The sequence below is a fragment of the Cylas formicarius genome, unplaced genomic scaffold, assembly GCF_029955315.1.
Source record: "Cylas formicarius isolate icCylForm1 unplaced genomic scaffold, icCylForm1.1 PGA_scaffold_8__14_contigs__length_24414737, whole genome shotgun sequence".
NCBI lineage: Eukaryota > Metazoa > Arthropoda > Insecta > Coleoptera > Brentidae > Cylas > Cylas formicarius.
The window spans coordinates 16,525,620-16,538,743 of record NW_026844361.1 but is presented as its reverse complement, the minus strand read 5'-3'; the positions used below and the strand labels follow the sequence as shown (position 1 = coordinate 16,538,743).

Genomic DNA, 13,124 nt, shown 5'->3' with positions numbered 1-13,124 from the left:
GGTATCGCGCCTCTGAGCAAAAGTTAAATATAATAATCAGAGCGATTGTTAAAAACAACGGAAAGTTATTCGGTTTAACGTAGTATAATGTATTCCGAAACGGAAACATGTATGTACGTGTAATTATTCTGCAATTAATCGTCAATAATTGCGACTTTAAATAACGTTAAAATAAGTAGGTAGATACGTTCGTGTGAGTGCGACCGTGACGCTTAGGTCTCTACATTTTGGGCAAAGTTTAAAGGTAATCGGGACATTTTTTTACCAGCTTCGCTTCGAAAACGTCTCGACGGAGATTATTATTAAAGTTTTTTCGAGAGCCGCGAGGTAAGTAATAAATTATGAAAAATTTAATAAGAAATTAAATTTAACCGAATCGGTGATTACATTAAATTACAAATTACATAATAAAATATAATTATTGTACTGGATAATCAGATCTATTACATTTTTCAATGAATTTTTTCTTCATTTCAATATCATGGGTTCGTTCCAACAAAACATTGACCGGTTTGAAATATTTTAACGACTTTTAACACGCACGTCCAGTAGATAAAATTAGCACAGTTGAGGGTGATGGTTAGACATTTTATCGTCTTTTTGGATTTCGAATCTTCAGGCGGTGTATGTTTTTTGAAACGCCCCGTATTCCAATCAATCGGTATCTATATTTTTTTAATCAATTTGTTAACTTATACAATGAATCAGAGAGCTGCTTTGCAAATAAATTTTAAAAATAAACGACAAGTACAAATTATATTTAGGCAACCAATTTGTGAGTGTCTTCATATTTTAAACATTTTAAAAGTGCTCTGGGATTTTAAATAAAACAACACGTATATCATATTATCTAAAATTGGAGTTATACCTATAAAACATGGACTCCTGATATAGTGGAAGGAGCGGATAAATGATATTAATCCTCACAGTTAGACAGCTTTTTATCATAAAGGCAAGTTTTCGCCTGGGTTGGTAGGCTTCACTAGAACGATTAATATGTGTTTCATACCTCCACCAAGATTCATAATTAAGTGGTGTAAAACGCGGACTAGATAAACATTTGGCAGAGCCATAAATACATCTATGATATATCATTATTTCATAACAATGATTAACTGTAGACCACGCCGTTAATTTGTCGTTTATTCTCCTTTATACATTTCTTAGCTTTTTAGTAGTTTGCGATGTAATTACGATGTTTGCGTTTATGGTCTGTGTTTTACAGATGTATCCATTTAACCATCAATCCTCACTGGAAGTATAAATATTAATCGTCCTGATGAATCATGCAAGCCGTTTTCATGATTTTTAAAACAAAAAATCCATCGATTATCTTTAAATATTAAATAAAAGTCGACATCCTGTAGATGTGGAGATCCAACACTAATACATTTTATTTATTTACCGGATCATAAAAATAATAATTAAACCAAAAAACACATGCAATTTTAATGCATAATTACACCAGCGGCGTAGATTTTCTAGTTCACACTTCTACTTCGACAGTAAATATACATCTGATCCGAGATCCGACAGTACTTTTATCGGGTGGGACATCCTCTACGTGTTTAAAACAACACATGGCTTGTCGCTACGTATTATTATCGTAAATTCGTTTCAGGAACCAGTGAGCTATACATTTATTGAGACGCTAATCTATCGAGCCCAGTTTTTAGAATCGACGTACAATGAACAAATTCCTGGATGTCAACGAGCTTTACAAAAGGGACGCTAAGCTCAAAAAAGAAGATGTCGGTATAATCATGGACTGGGCCGAGAAGCAAAGGCACCTGCCCAAAATAACAGGTAACTGCGTTTTCCATTACTAGGACTAATTTTACATTTTCAACAACCTACAGAGCTGCAAGCGACTTTGGCCCTCCACAGCTGTTTCTACAGGGTCGAAGCGGCCAAAAATTGTTTGGACAGTTACTTCACGATCCGGACGCACTGTCCAGAAATTTTCGCCAATTCCAATCCGCAAAAAAATCCGCCATTAAAAACCAACATGAACATTTCGTAAGTATATACACCGCGGTGTACAAAACCTACTTTATAAACCTTCACGGATTCCGTATTTTTGATTTTTGATTTGATTTTTTTGTTAACATGTAATATATACAGGGCGTTTCAAAAAAATAAAATAATATTTAAGTTCAAAATTTACTTCAAGTCGTTTATGAAATAAACATTGCCAGAGATTATAATATAATATAAAAGTTACGTTAAATAATTAACTCTGAACTATAAAAGCCAGTATTTTTTTTACCTTAAGCAAGAGTGCGTTTTTTTTTTATGGAAAGTTGTATAAAATATTACAAATATCCCCATAAGGAAAGGATTAGGGGCAAAATAATTGGCACCTTTAGCGACGCTAATGTAAAAAATATTACAATTTTGTCAGAAGTAACTTTTATGAAACAGGAATTTTTGAAGCCCCAGCAGGCGTTTTTGGGCACATGTTTATTTAGAATACTAATTTATTATTATTAAAAATATTTTTTAATATTCTAGAAATCAGTTCAGCGGGTTTGAAACACCCTTTATACAACGCGTCCCAGTTTTTAATGTAAAACCTGTAATAACTGCTCGCCCTGTATTTTTATCAAAAAAGTCTAAAATTCTGATTTTCAAGGGTATCAACGTCATTTTTCTAAGAATATATTTTTAAATGCATCTGTAAATGTCAACAGGCTGTTTTGAAATTTGGTTTAAGTTTTGAAATTTGGACTGTATGCATATCTAGTTGAAGAAGATGCCTGTTTACGTGAGAAAGAAAAAAACATTTTTTTTGGCTACAACATTTTTTCACGCGGTTCAAAAGGAAAGCAATTTGAAAAAATTTTTTTATTTCAAAACTACACTATTCAGGGTGTGCCTTGGTGGTGTGACCATAATAATTCTTGAACCCAAAAAAAAAATGAACGAATAAGATGCAGATTCACCATAATTTATTCCGGGATGTATCTTCAAAACTTTTTAGTTAATGTAGACAAATGTATCACTTTTAATTTCATAATAAAATAATATTAACCTGAAAAAATGCCAGTGGAGTAGCATTTTTTTTCTTCAAAAATAGGCGATACAAATCACGAACCAGTGGTAGAAATAAACAACAGTGATGTGCATCTACGATGCAAAAAATGCAGTTACCAGAAACCAGAAAGTAATCTAGAAGTTTTCTTAAAAAATAAAATAAAATTTAGTACTGACATAACATTAACCTTGTAAATTTTTCAAAATTTTACAAAGGAATATTTTTTTTTTGAAAAATTCGCCACTATGCATCTCAAACGTCTATAGGGTTCGGATATACATTGATGTTTTCTTCTTAAAATCATTCCAATACTGCCACAGCACACTTAAATTTTCAGATTTTTGTCGGTGTTGCCTGAAGTGTCCCCCGAGGGGTACACGATTTTTATTACGAGGTTAATGGACACGAATCCGGAGAATTACAGCCCAGTGATGGGGCACAAAATTTTCGATATGGTCGCGCTCTTGCAGCAGCACACCAAGGGCCCCACCAACGGCATCATGGTAATCATGGACATGAAAGGGGGAGTGTTTGGGCACGTGACAAAGATCAACCTGTCGGATTTTAAAAAATTCATGGTCTACTTGCAGGTTACAAAAAATACGCAACCCTCTTTTAACGAAAAGCGCAATTAAATGTTTTTTTTAGACCGCAATGCCGATTAGGCTGATGGCCATACATTTCATTAACGTGGTGCCATTTATGGATAAAATATTAACCCTAATCAAGCCACTGATTAATAAAGAATTATTTGAAAAGGTAAATTAGCTGTTTTTGAGATTTAGTGTTTTTTAGTTTTTTTTTAGCTGCACATCCACTCGAATAATGATAACCTGTACAATTTTATTCCTAGAGAGTGTATGCCTTCTGATTACGGGGGCAAAGGCGAACCCCTGGCAGTTTTAAACGGTAACCTACGCTTCCCTATTAAATTCCACGCGATGATTGCGTTGAAATTATATTATTATATTTACAGAAAAATATAAACAATCCATTTATGACAACCAATGGTTCTTCGATTTCCAAGACTCCATGCTCGTGGACGAATCCAAGCGAAGCGGGCCGAGAAAAAATGCCGACAATTTGTTCGGTTTCGATGGAACTTTCAAAAAACTAGAAGTCGATTGAAAAGATTGCATTAATTTTAATAAATAAATTGTTGAAAATAATTCTGCTGATTTATTTATACATAAACGAGATAAGTTTGCACATTTCAATTTGCCGCCATTCGAAGTGGAAAATATTGCATTCAACAGATAAATGACGCAGAACTCTCAGAGCAAGTAAGCAGCGACTTACGTTTCTTACGCGTCTTTCGTTCGTCCGTAAATACTGGCAATTCGAGTTCGTGCAGCGTCGGTCGTAGCGAACGGCACACTTAAGAAAGTCACAATTGACAGTTGAGCACAAACATTGCTGGCGTGAAGTTTGAATAAATAAAAACACTTTATTGCGTTCTCGTTTCAAGAATAGTCGTCCTCAGGGTTTAATTAAGCCACCTATATGTGAAAATTCCAAGTATGCCGGCTTCCATCGGTGTAAATCTGCGTGTTACTGGCCACTGTCGCCAAGGTGGTCGTAAATATATGGAAGACTTCTTTACGGTGGCTTATCAGCAGACTGAAGACGAAAAAGATTTGGAATACGCGTTTTTCGGAATCTACGACGGTCATGGAGGCGCCGAGGCTGCCGCCTTTGCCAAGGAACACTTAATGGAGACAATTATAAAACACAAAAACTTCTGGTCTGACAATGATGATGATGTGCTCCGAGCTATTAAAGACGGGTATATTGCAACCCACTATGCGATGTGGAGAGAACAGGGTTTGTTTGGGAGACATAAGATTGGGTAAAGTTTCATGCCCGTTGTTTTTGCAGAAAAGTGGCCGAAGACTACGTCTGGTTTGCCGAGCACGGCGGGAACTACAGCTTCTGTAGCATTTATAAGGCGCGGAAAAATTTATGTGGGACATGTCGGTGATTCGGGTATCGTTTTGGGTGAGTTTCAACGAACATAGATGGACGTCTGTTTTATTTATTGCTATATTTTAGGTTACCAAGAGCCTGGAAGTACAGAATGGAAAGCAAAGCCTCTGACTAGAGATCATAAGCCAGAAAATCCAGAGGAAATTAAGAGAATTGAAAGTTGCGGTGGCAAGGTCGTTGCCAAATCTGGTAAACCAAATACCCTATACATGTACCACAGTTTTATTTAACTTACCTAATAATTGCTATAGGAGTGCCAAGAGTTGTATGGAACAGACCAAAAATCGGACACCAAGGACCGGTTCGAAGATCAACTCCTATAGATGAAATTCCATTTTTAGCAGTGGCAAGAAGTTTGGGAGATCTGTGGTCTTATAACTCTCAGCTGAATCAGTTTGTTGTATCACCAGATCCCGATTGTTCTGTCATACCCATTGATACAAACGTTCATAGATGTTTGATTTTTGGTAGGTTGTGGTTCATCGCTGTTTCCTTGGTGAATATAAAATGGTTTTTAGGTACCGACGGTCTTTTTAACATGTTAAGCTGCGCGATGGCTGTCCATATTGTGCAACAAGCGGAACGCCATAACGAATGTGCCGCCTTAAGCGATTCCGCCTTCAAAACGTGGCTTAATCCAAGCAAATTGTTGGTTGAAAAAGCTTTGGATCTGTGGCATGCTACCAAAATGCGAGCCGACAATACGTCCGTTGTCACGCTAATGCTCGATCCTCCCGGACCACCGAGAGCTCAAGTGTTAAAAGATCGCAAGAAAAACTTACCAGAAAGCGGTCTCAAAATAATGACCAGATATAATGGTAACAGTTCTCAAGAGAACTCCAGCAATAATTGTATGAAAAGTGTACAAACAACCGAAGTGCCAGAAAACACAGTTTTGGAAGAGGAGGAGGACGCCGCCCCCAAACCCATCACCGAAGTTCCTAACCCACAAGCCAACATAGACAATGAAGAACCACCAAAAAAAGAACATTTAACGGACAATGCCTCGTCAGTCACCTCCAGCGAGGGATCCGATATTCTACCCTTGAAGGAATGGAATTTTACCCCAAAATTACGCGAGAGTACAAGTTTTGATCCGCGGGAGCCTTTCAGGCCCAGTACCGAGAATAACAAGGAAAACTCGGAGGAAATGGAAGACAATACTATACAAATCAATGAAATATCTTCGAGTAACATAGAAGAGACTAGTGAAGAGGAAAGCTCTGAAGAAAAACACAAGGCCGTATTCAAAACAACAAACACGACGACAACGACGATGATGGAAGTAGAAGACAGGAGGACCACGAAAAGGAAGCTGGAGGGGGAGGAGTTGAGCCACAGCATTAGGAAAAGTTTGAGAATCACTCACATCCAGAAGCGAACTGGTCTGGTGGAAGACATGACAGACAGGGAAGTAGCTCCTTGCACTTTAGCGGAAGAAAAGCTGAAACGGCTGGCGGAGGAAGCGGAAAAGGCCAAAAGGCTAGCAGAGCAGAACAACAACCATGTGGTGAATCTCAAAGCCGATAAACCGACGAAGAGTAAGAAAAAAAGGTTTAAGAAGAAGAGAGCGATGAAGAAGCAATTGGCCACAAAGAAGATCAAAACGGTTTTGGAGAAAGTCATGCTGAGGTCCAAGAAAACTGAGAAGGGAGTAGAGGAACGGAAAAAGGTGGAAAAGAAACCTGCGAAAGTGACAGTCGCCAGTAAGATCAGTCATTTTAAGAGGCAGTCTGAGAGGAACGCGTCGAAGAGGCAGAAAATAGAAGAAGACAGCAAGAAGAGAAACACCGGTAGGAAGGAAAAGTCGCCGAAGAAGGAGAATGAGAGCTGCCGTAGGCCGTCAGCGGGCATGAGCTTGCGGAGCATGAAGCCAAGTACCAAAGAAGTGAAAAAAGGTGAGTGATGGAGGATTTTTGTTTTGATTATGTGAAAGAGTTTGTTGGGGAAAGAAAATAATTTTTTTTTGAAATGCCATAAGGTGGTTTGAAGAAGTCACCCGCAAGCAAGGCAGTCAAGAAGCAGCCGGCGAGGAAAAGTTCACTGAGGCAAAGGATACAGGATAAGACAGTGTCCTCGATAAAGCGGAACTTAAAGAGAAAGACTAGCTAATATCAGAGTCGTTACTAAAGTACCTACACAAGTCTTTTTTTTACAAATCTAAATATTTTCTAAGCAGATTTTATAAATCAGATATACATATGATGCGATATCGAAGATATGCTTTTAGGTGCTAGCAGGTTATGCCATAACTATTAATGGTTATGTGGGCATTTTTGGTTAGTTTCACGTTTTCACAATTGGGAATAATGTGAGAAGCAATATAATAGTAAAGACGGCTAAGAATTTTTTGTTAGAACAAACTACAGTTTATTTAGTCCAAAAATTCCGATTCTCCTTTCGTGATTACTACAATGTTTTTAAAAAAAAAATGATTTCTATTGCTGGCAATATTTGAGCTGCAGCGAGGAAAAATTGTATTGCACGTTTAGCATATCGTCGAGCGCTAATCAGATATAATTTAACGTTAAACAGATTTCTGTTAATTTTTAGTTTTCATTTACCCAGGGAAAGTTAGGTGTTTCCTATTTTTGAAGTCGTGTCAACTATATTATAATTTTTTTTTGTATTTATTTAGTCAATTAAAGGTAGGCGGTTGTTATCCCCCCCCCCACCCTTTTTTAGCGTAATTTTTGCCACCCTTATTATTTGGCGTTTTATTTCTATCGCAGAATGGCCAAGAGGAAGGCATTCCTTAAAATACCGGAGATCTCGTTTATCCTTTGCTCAGTCGCAGTATATACAACATGTAAAAAATAAGCTTTTCCTCTCCTTATTTTTTGTGCCAGATAATATTTTTCTTTACATATCCCTTTAAGAAGATAGCAAAATTACGTGCCTTTGTTACCAAAAACAAAAATATGAGAGCAGATGTTGAAGTACTATAGTAAAAACTATATTTGTATTATTTTCTCTATAATAAAATTTATAGTTAAAATATAGTCTTTTTTTCATATTAACATATCCTCCGTTTATCCGACATCAAGGTAACGAATATTGAAAAACGAGACAAAATTAAATAACTTACCTTGTCCTAGAACAGTAACATTTCCCATTCCAGCCTCCCAATTTGTCACTACTGTAAAAGGGAGGATTTTAAAAACATATCAGGTTTTTGTTTTTTCGTTCATACCTTTACAACAAATTTAAAAAACTGAGAGGTGGTACTCTAACTTATCTTGATTGGGAAGGGACAACTATAAAAATGCAACAGCTAAATTCTTACCAGTTACATTTTAATCTAAGAAAGTGAAATAAAAGCACCAGTTTCAATTATTACTAAAACATTTTTACTATTACAAAATATTGGAGCATGAAACAGGCATCCTTGGTGGGCAACAGATCATGAATTTGGTTAGTTTCAATTAGGTACAAACCATAGATAATGTAGTATTGGTTAAAAGCAAGGTAATTATGGAAACATACTTAGAAATGGTCGAAATAATCAATTATTAAACAAATCTTCCTGAAGGGTAAAAAATGCAATTAGTGACAAGAAAACGAAATAAAAGTTGTGACTTATATTTTAATGACTTTACTACAAATTATTTATAACAAGTACCACTTTTGCAATTGTTTTACTTAATCAAATTTTACATGTTGTAAACTGATTGGGTAAACAACTCTGGCTTGTCATAGCCGAGCTCTTCTGGTGTGTTAATACCCAATTCTGTCAAAGTGGGCCTCAATTCCTGGATTATCCAAGGATAAATCTCGTCGGCTCGATTACCGCATTTCGATTTAACTGCCTCCAGGATTCTGACAGCCATGGAGAAATCATTGACCCTGCGGCACGCCTTCAAAGCAGCGACGAGAATTCTGGGTTCCGGTACTAAATCGTGACCCCACAAATCGGTAATGCCGCGTCTGATGTCCCACCCGTCGATGTCCGTTCTATTAAAGAAGTTTTCGTAACGCGCATCGAATTGCTCGTCGGTTTCCGTGACCTCTTTGTGGAGCAGTTTCGACGATGTGGCTATGTTTCTGGCAGCTTGAGGTTTCAGGGCGTTGATGAGAAGCGCTTGGGAGCGCGCGGCCACTGTACGGAACATTCTTGCAGAAAATCTGGATCTAGTCGTTTCCTAAGTACCAAACGTAGAAAGTTATGTAAACCACTAAATTTTTGACATAACCTTTAAGTGACAGAAAATATATTGGTTGGTTAGTTAAAGTAATTGGCAAACCATATGGGTAGTGAGCCCGGTAGAGACGATGCAATTTCTACATGTATTTCTGCATATCCTCTTAACAGATAAAAATTGCTGTTACAAAATTTTTAACTGGCATTTTTTTTATCTAGACACAATGCAATTTTTTCGACCAAAATGGGCTTGATTATCTTGGTGGAAATTTGTTTTTAAAGGTTTTAAACATGTAGCTCTGTAAAAGTATTTATTTTTCCTTGTTATATTTTGCCAAACCTACCGTTTTTTAAATAAATTGTCCATTGGCACTTTTCAAAATCATATGTTTAGAACGCCAGACTTTACCACAGTAAAAATTGTTGCGTTGCAGGCGGCATTGATATTAATAGGGAAGTAGAGCAGGTTAGGATTTTCCGCGCACGCCTCTACATTTCAACAGAGACTTTCACAAACATAACTCGTTTTCCCAGAACATTTAACGAGATCTAGGGATATTTTGAGAAAATAGTGCCGTAAAAATGCAAACTTACATTGACGGTCTGTCAGCGGCAAGGTCATTGATTAAAAACGAGATTTTATTTTTTTTAATAGTTGCTTCAAAAATTTCTTTATTATCGGCATAGACAGGGCCTCTGCATCTCTAATTATATATGATTGTTACTAACGATTTCACTGTTTACCTCCTTTTTGCGTGATTTGACTTTGCACTAGATTTTAGGATTTGTAAGATTTCTTTTTTTGACTGTTTTAGTTAGATTTGGTTAAATTTTTTAGGTTCTTCTTTTTCTTCTTTTACTTCTGTTGGCTACGACTATTTTTTAGGTTCAGGGTTCAGATGCAAACCGTACGCTGAGGGCTGGCCATCTTTCGTTTAAATAAAATACTCTAATAATTATTTAAAGAAATAAATATATAATTATTATAAAATTTCCAATTACACTTTTATTATTATATTTAAATAAGATAGCAATATAGCAACATAACAAAAGTTTGGTTCATTACTGCCATGTTATTACTTATCCAGTTCCATAGAAAAACTCGTTTAAATAATAAAACAAAGCTAAAACAAATATAAGACAAACCTAGAAATGTATAATACTATTTTAAATATATACATTTGGTTGTGTTAGCAGTTCTTCAGAAAGAATGGTTCTCCGTGTTGTGATTACTTGTCATTTTATCCACTGTAAAAAGAGAAGAGGAAACGGTGCAGAATAGAACCTAACTCAACATGAGAGAGAGTGTTAATTTAAAATAAGTGTATTCATTATTAATAAAGTTATTTTAGTTTAATACATCCGTGTGTTCATCAAATTCACAACACTCCGTTTTCCATTGCCACTCGACAAGCCGTCCTGGAAGAAATATCATAAAATGTTAAAAACAAACATTGCTCGTTAGAGAATAATAGCTTACAATCAAATTGGAAAAAACAGAAACATCATATTTTAAATACTAACAGTTCTATTTTAAATCGACATTGTGGATGTTTGACCGGTTTTTATTTTAATGAAGACATTTATTAAATTTCTGATCATTAGCATGTTATATAAATTCTTGTATATGTTTCTGTCCATTCAGAAAATTTCTAATTCAAAATTTCAATGTATTACAAATTAACATTCTTGAAAAATGTCTTTTTATAATTTGATTTCGCAATGCTGAGCACTTAAATGATCACTGTATACAAAAAATATAAAACATATTTATACATTTTTAATATTAGCATTTGTAATTCAAAACAAAATTAATAATTCATTCTGTTATGCCAAAAGTAAAAATACGTAAGCTGAGGTCTCGCAATGCAAGAAATAAATGTTAATTAATTTAAGCACACAAATTGTCAAATGGTCACTGACGTATTTACATCGTACAAATTATTTATGTAAAGAATGAATAATATACAATAAAAATTTTTTTTTTCAACAATAAATATTACCGGTAATTTTCTAGGAGGTTTTTAATTTTTAATTTCGGCGATTCTATAGTTTGTATTATAGTTTATTACTGCTGACGTGTTTTTTTTATTGTGGATTTCTAATATTTTTTGCAAATTTTTTCCCCACGTTTGAGAAATAGTTGTAAAAAGTTTCTGCGATTTGAAAATCATTTTTAGTTGTTACGTACTCTGCAGTTTTTATTTATATTCTTTTGTTTGTTCAGTTTTTCTTATTTATTATAATTACGAATTACGTTTATGGTACTATCATTAAATTTAGGTGCATAGTTTAAAGTGTTTAAAAAAAAAATCTTTTGATTTGTCTGCAAAATGAGCTAAAACAGCCTCTTTTAACTCAACTTCGTCGTTAAACCGAGGTCCACGTCAGTCCTTTTTCAAATATCAAAACAAATAATAGTCGCTGGGGACCATATCTGGACTATAGGGAGAATGATCTATCGGTTGGAACCCACACTCTAAAATTGCGGCTTGTGCAACACCAGCAGTATGGACAGGTGCATTATCGTGCAAAAGACGCACGCCTCTGGTCAGTTTTCCTCGACGTTTTACGAGTATGCAGTCTCGCAATTTATGTAATAATGTTGCGTAATATGTACCATTGACAGTGGTATTAGGTTCTTTAAAATCTATCAAAAGAATCCCTTCACAATCCCAAAAGATTGTGGTCATCACCTTTTTTGTTGACTGGCAGGCTCTGAATTTTCTTGGACGTGCTTCACCCTTACGACGCCACTCCATTGATTCGTTTTTCGATAGAGGGTCATAATAGGGAACCATAGTTTCATCTCCTGTCACAATAGTTTCTATCACAGGCTTCGGTGCCGACCCACAGAGTTCCAAAAAAGACCGCGCACACTCGAAACGGCGTTGTTTTTGAATAGCCGAAAGGTTTTAGGTACCCATGTTGCACTAACCTTATGCATACCTAAATCATCATGCAGGATTCGACGAACACTTGTATCAGAAAGCATTCTTTCACTACAGAATAATAATTTTAGGTCAAAAACTTTATGACTGCTCTATACTCCATTTGCGCTATTTTCGACATTTTTTCGGATATGTCTTGTTTAAAATGCTGTCAATAAAAAACTATTTGACGCAAGACTTCAATTTTTTTTTGCAGCCTACTAAGATATATATTTAAAAGAAGACAAAGTTTTATTGTGATACTGGACCTGCATCTATGGCAGGCCGGGAAATTTTGGCGCTAACCTTGTATAATCTTAAAAAAAAAGACTGTTGTTGTTTATAAATAGAAGAACTATGTAGAAGACACAAAAATACAAGAAGAAGAATGTTGTTAATAGATAGGCACACAAGACAAAAATGATTATTTTCAAACTTACCTGTAAGATAATTAGAGGTCAGGTACTTACCCTTATCCTTTGAACTATCCAGTGAAAACAGGCTCGCAGGGTCAAAGCTTGAGAATCAGGTACATAAATACGTACTTACTGGAAGGATCACAGTCAAATTAAGATAGTAAAATAAACACTTCTACTTATTCGAAAATACCCCGCAGCATCAAATTTAAAACGGTCCATTTACGTTTCAAATAAAAATTTCATATTTCTACAAATATTCGTTACGGTCCATCTCAGGCAAACCTACTTTGGCACGGTCCTGCGAAGGTCTGCGGTTAAGGTACGGTAAAATACTTAAAACGTCAAACCAATAAATGAACTATATTTTTGGTCATATTATACCTATGTGTGGTAAAACGCTTATTGGAAATTTAGACTGCTTAAAAACTAAAATTAAATTGCAGAAGAGTTATTTGTCGATGTACGCCATCAAAAGTGTCAAGCGTGGTACTAATTTGATTTAGGAAACACCTAGTATATGATATTCTTTCTACTCTGAAATCTAGATTAAATTGCTTAGGTGTAACCATTCTTAACTCGTGTTAACGACGTCACGGCTTGATAAAGACCAA

The 13,124-nt window shown here is 35.6% G+C and overlaps 3 protein-coding genes across 3 annotated transcripts; 2 read left to right on the top strand and 1 right to left on the bottom strand.

Moving 5' to 3' along the window:
• The first annotated feature begins 121 nt into the window (after positions 1–121).
• LOC132706858 (alpha-tocopherol transfer protein-like) lies at positions 122–4,206 on the top strand. The gene is made up of 7 exons (XM_060678459.1): positions 122–327; positions 1,622–1,806; positions 1,860–2,019; positions 3,375–3,627; positions 3,686–3,796; positions 3,844–3,946; positions 4,014–4,206. The coding sequence occupies exons 2-7, from the start codon at positions 1,689–1,691 to the stop codon at positions 4,163–4,165; spliced, it is 897 nt and encodes a 298-aa protein (XP_060534442.1). The 5' UTR covers positions 122–327; positions 1,622–1,688; the 3' UTR covers positions 4,166–4,206.
• Positions 4,207–4,409: 203 nt separating this feature from the next.
• On the top strand, positions 4,410–7,960 carry LOC132706576 (protein phosphatase 1D). The gene is made up of 6 exons (XM_060677969.1): positions 4,410–4,861; positions 4,916–5,035; positions 5,090–5,212; positions 5,275–5,490; positions 5,542–6,921; positions 7,005–7,960. The coding sequence occupies exons 1-6, from the start codon at positions 4,558–4,560 to the stop codon at positions 7,133–7,135; spliced, it is 2,274 nt and encodes a 757-aa protein (XP_060533952.1). The 5' UTR covers positions 4,410–4,557; the 3' UTR covers positions 7,136–7,960.
• A 150-nt stretch (positions 7,961–8,110) lies between these two features.
• LOC132706861 (cytochrome c oxidase subunit 5A, mitochondrial) lies at positions 8,111–9,231 on the bottom strand. The gene is made up of 2 exons (XM_060678462.1): positions 8,217–9,231; positions 8,111–8,162 (listed from the first exon to the last, which is right to left on the bottom strand). The coding sequence occupies exon 1, from the start codon at positions 9,133–9,135 to the stop codon at positions 8,677–8,679; it is 459 nt and encodes a 152-aa protein (XP_060534445.1). The 5' UTR covers positions 9,136–9,231; the 3' UTR covers positions 8,111–8,162; positions 8,217–8,676.
• Positions 9,232–13,124: the final 3,893 nt, after the last annotated feature.

Coding starts and splice junctions, on each gene's coding strand:
- LOC132706858 (XM_060678459.1), top strand. CDS start 1,689: ATGAACAAATTCCTGGATGTCAACGAGCTTTACAAAAGGGACGCTAAG. Junction 1,807..1,859: donor GCACCTGCCCAAAATAACAG/GTAACTGCGTTT, acceptor AACAACCTACAG/AGCTGCAAGCGACTTTGGCC. Junction 3,628..3,685: donor AATTCATGGTCTACTTGCAG/GTTACAAAAAAT, acceptor TGTTTTTTTTAG/ACCGCAATGCCGATTAGGCT.
- LOC132706576 (XM_060677969.1), top strand. CDS start 4,558: ATGCCGGCTTCCATCGGTGTAAATCTGCGTGTTACTGGCCACTGTCGC. Junction 5,213..5,274: donor CAAGGTCGTTGCCAAATCTG/GTAAACCAAATA, acceptor TAATTGCTATAG/GAGTGCCAAGAGTTGTATGG. Junction 5,491..5,541: donor TCATAGATGTTTGATTTTTG/GTAGGTTGTGGT, acceptor AATGGTTTTTAG/GTACCGACGGTCTTTTTAAC.
- LOC132706861 (XM_060678462.1), bottom strand. CDS start 9,135: ATGTTCCGTACAGTGGCCGCGCGCTCCCAAGCGCTTCTCATCAACGCC.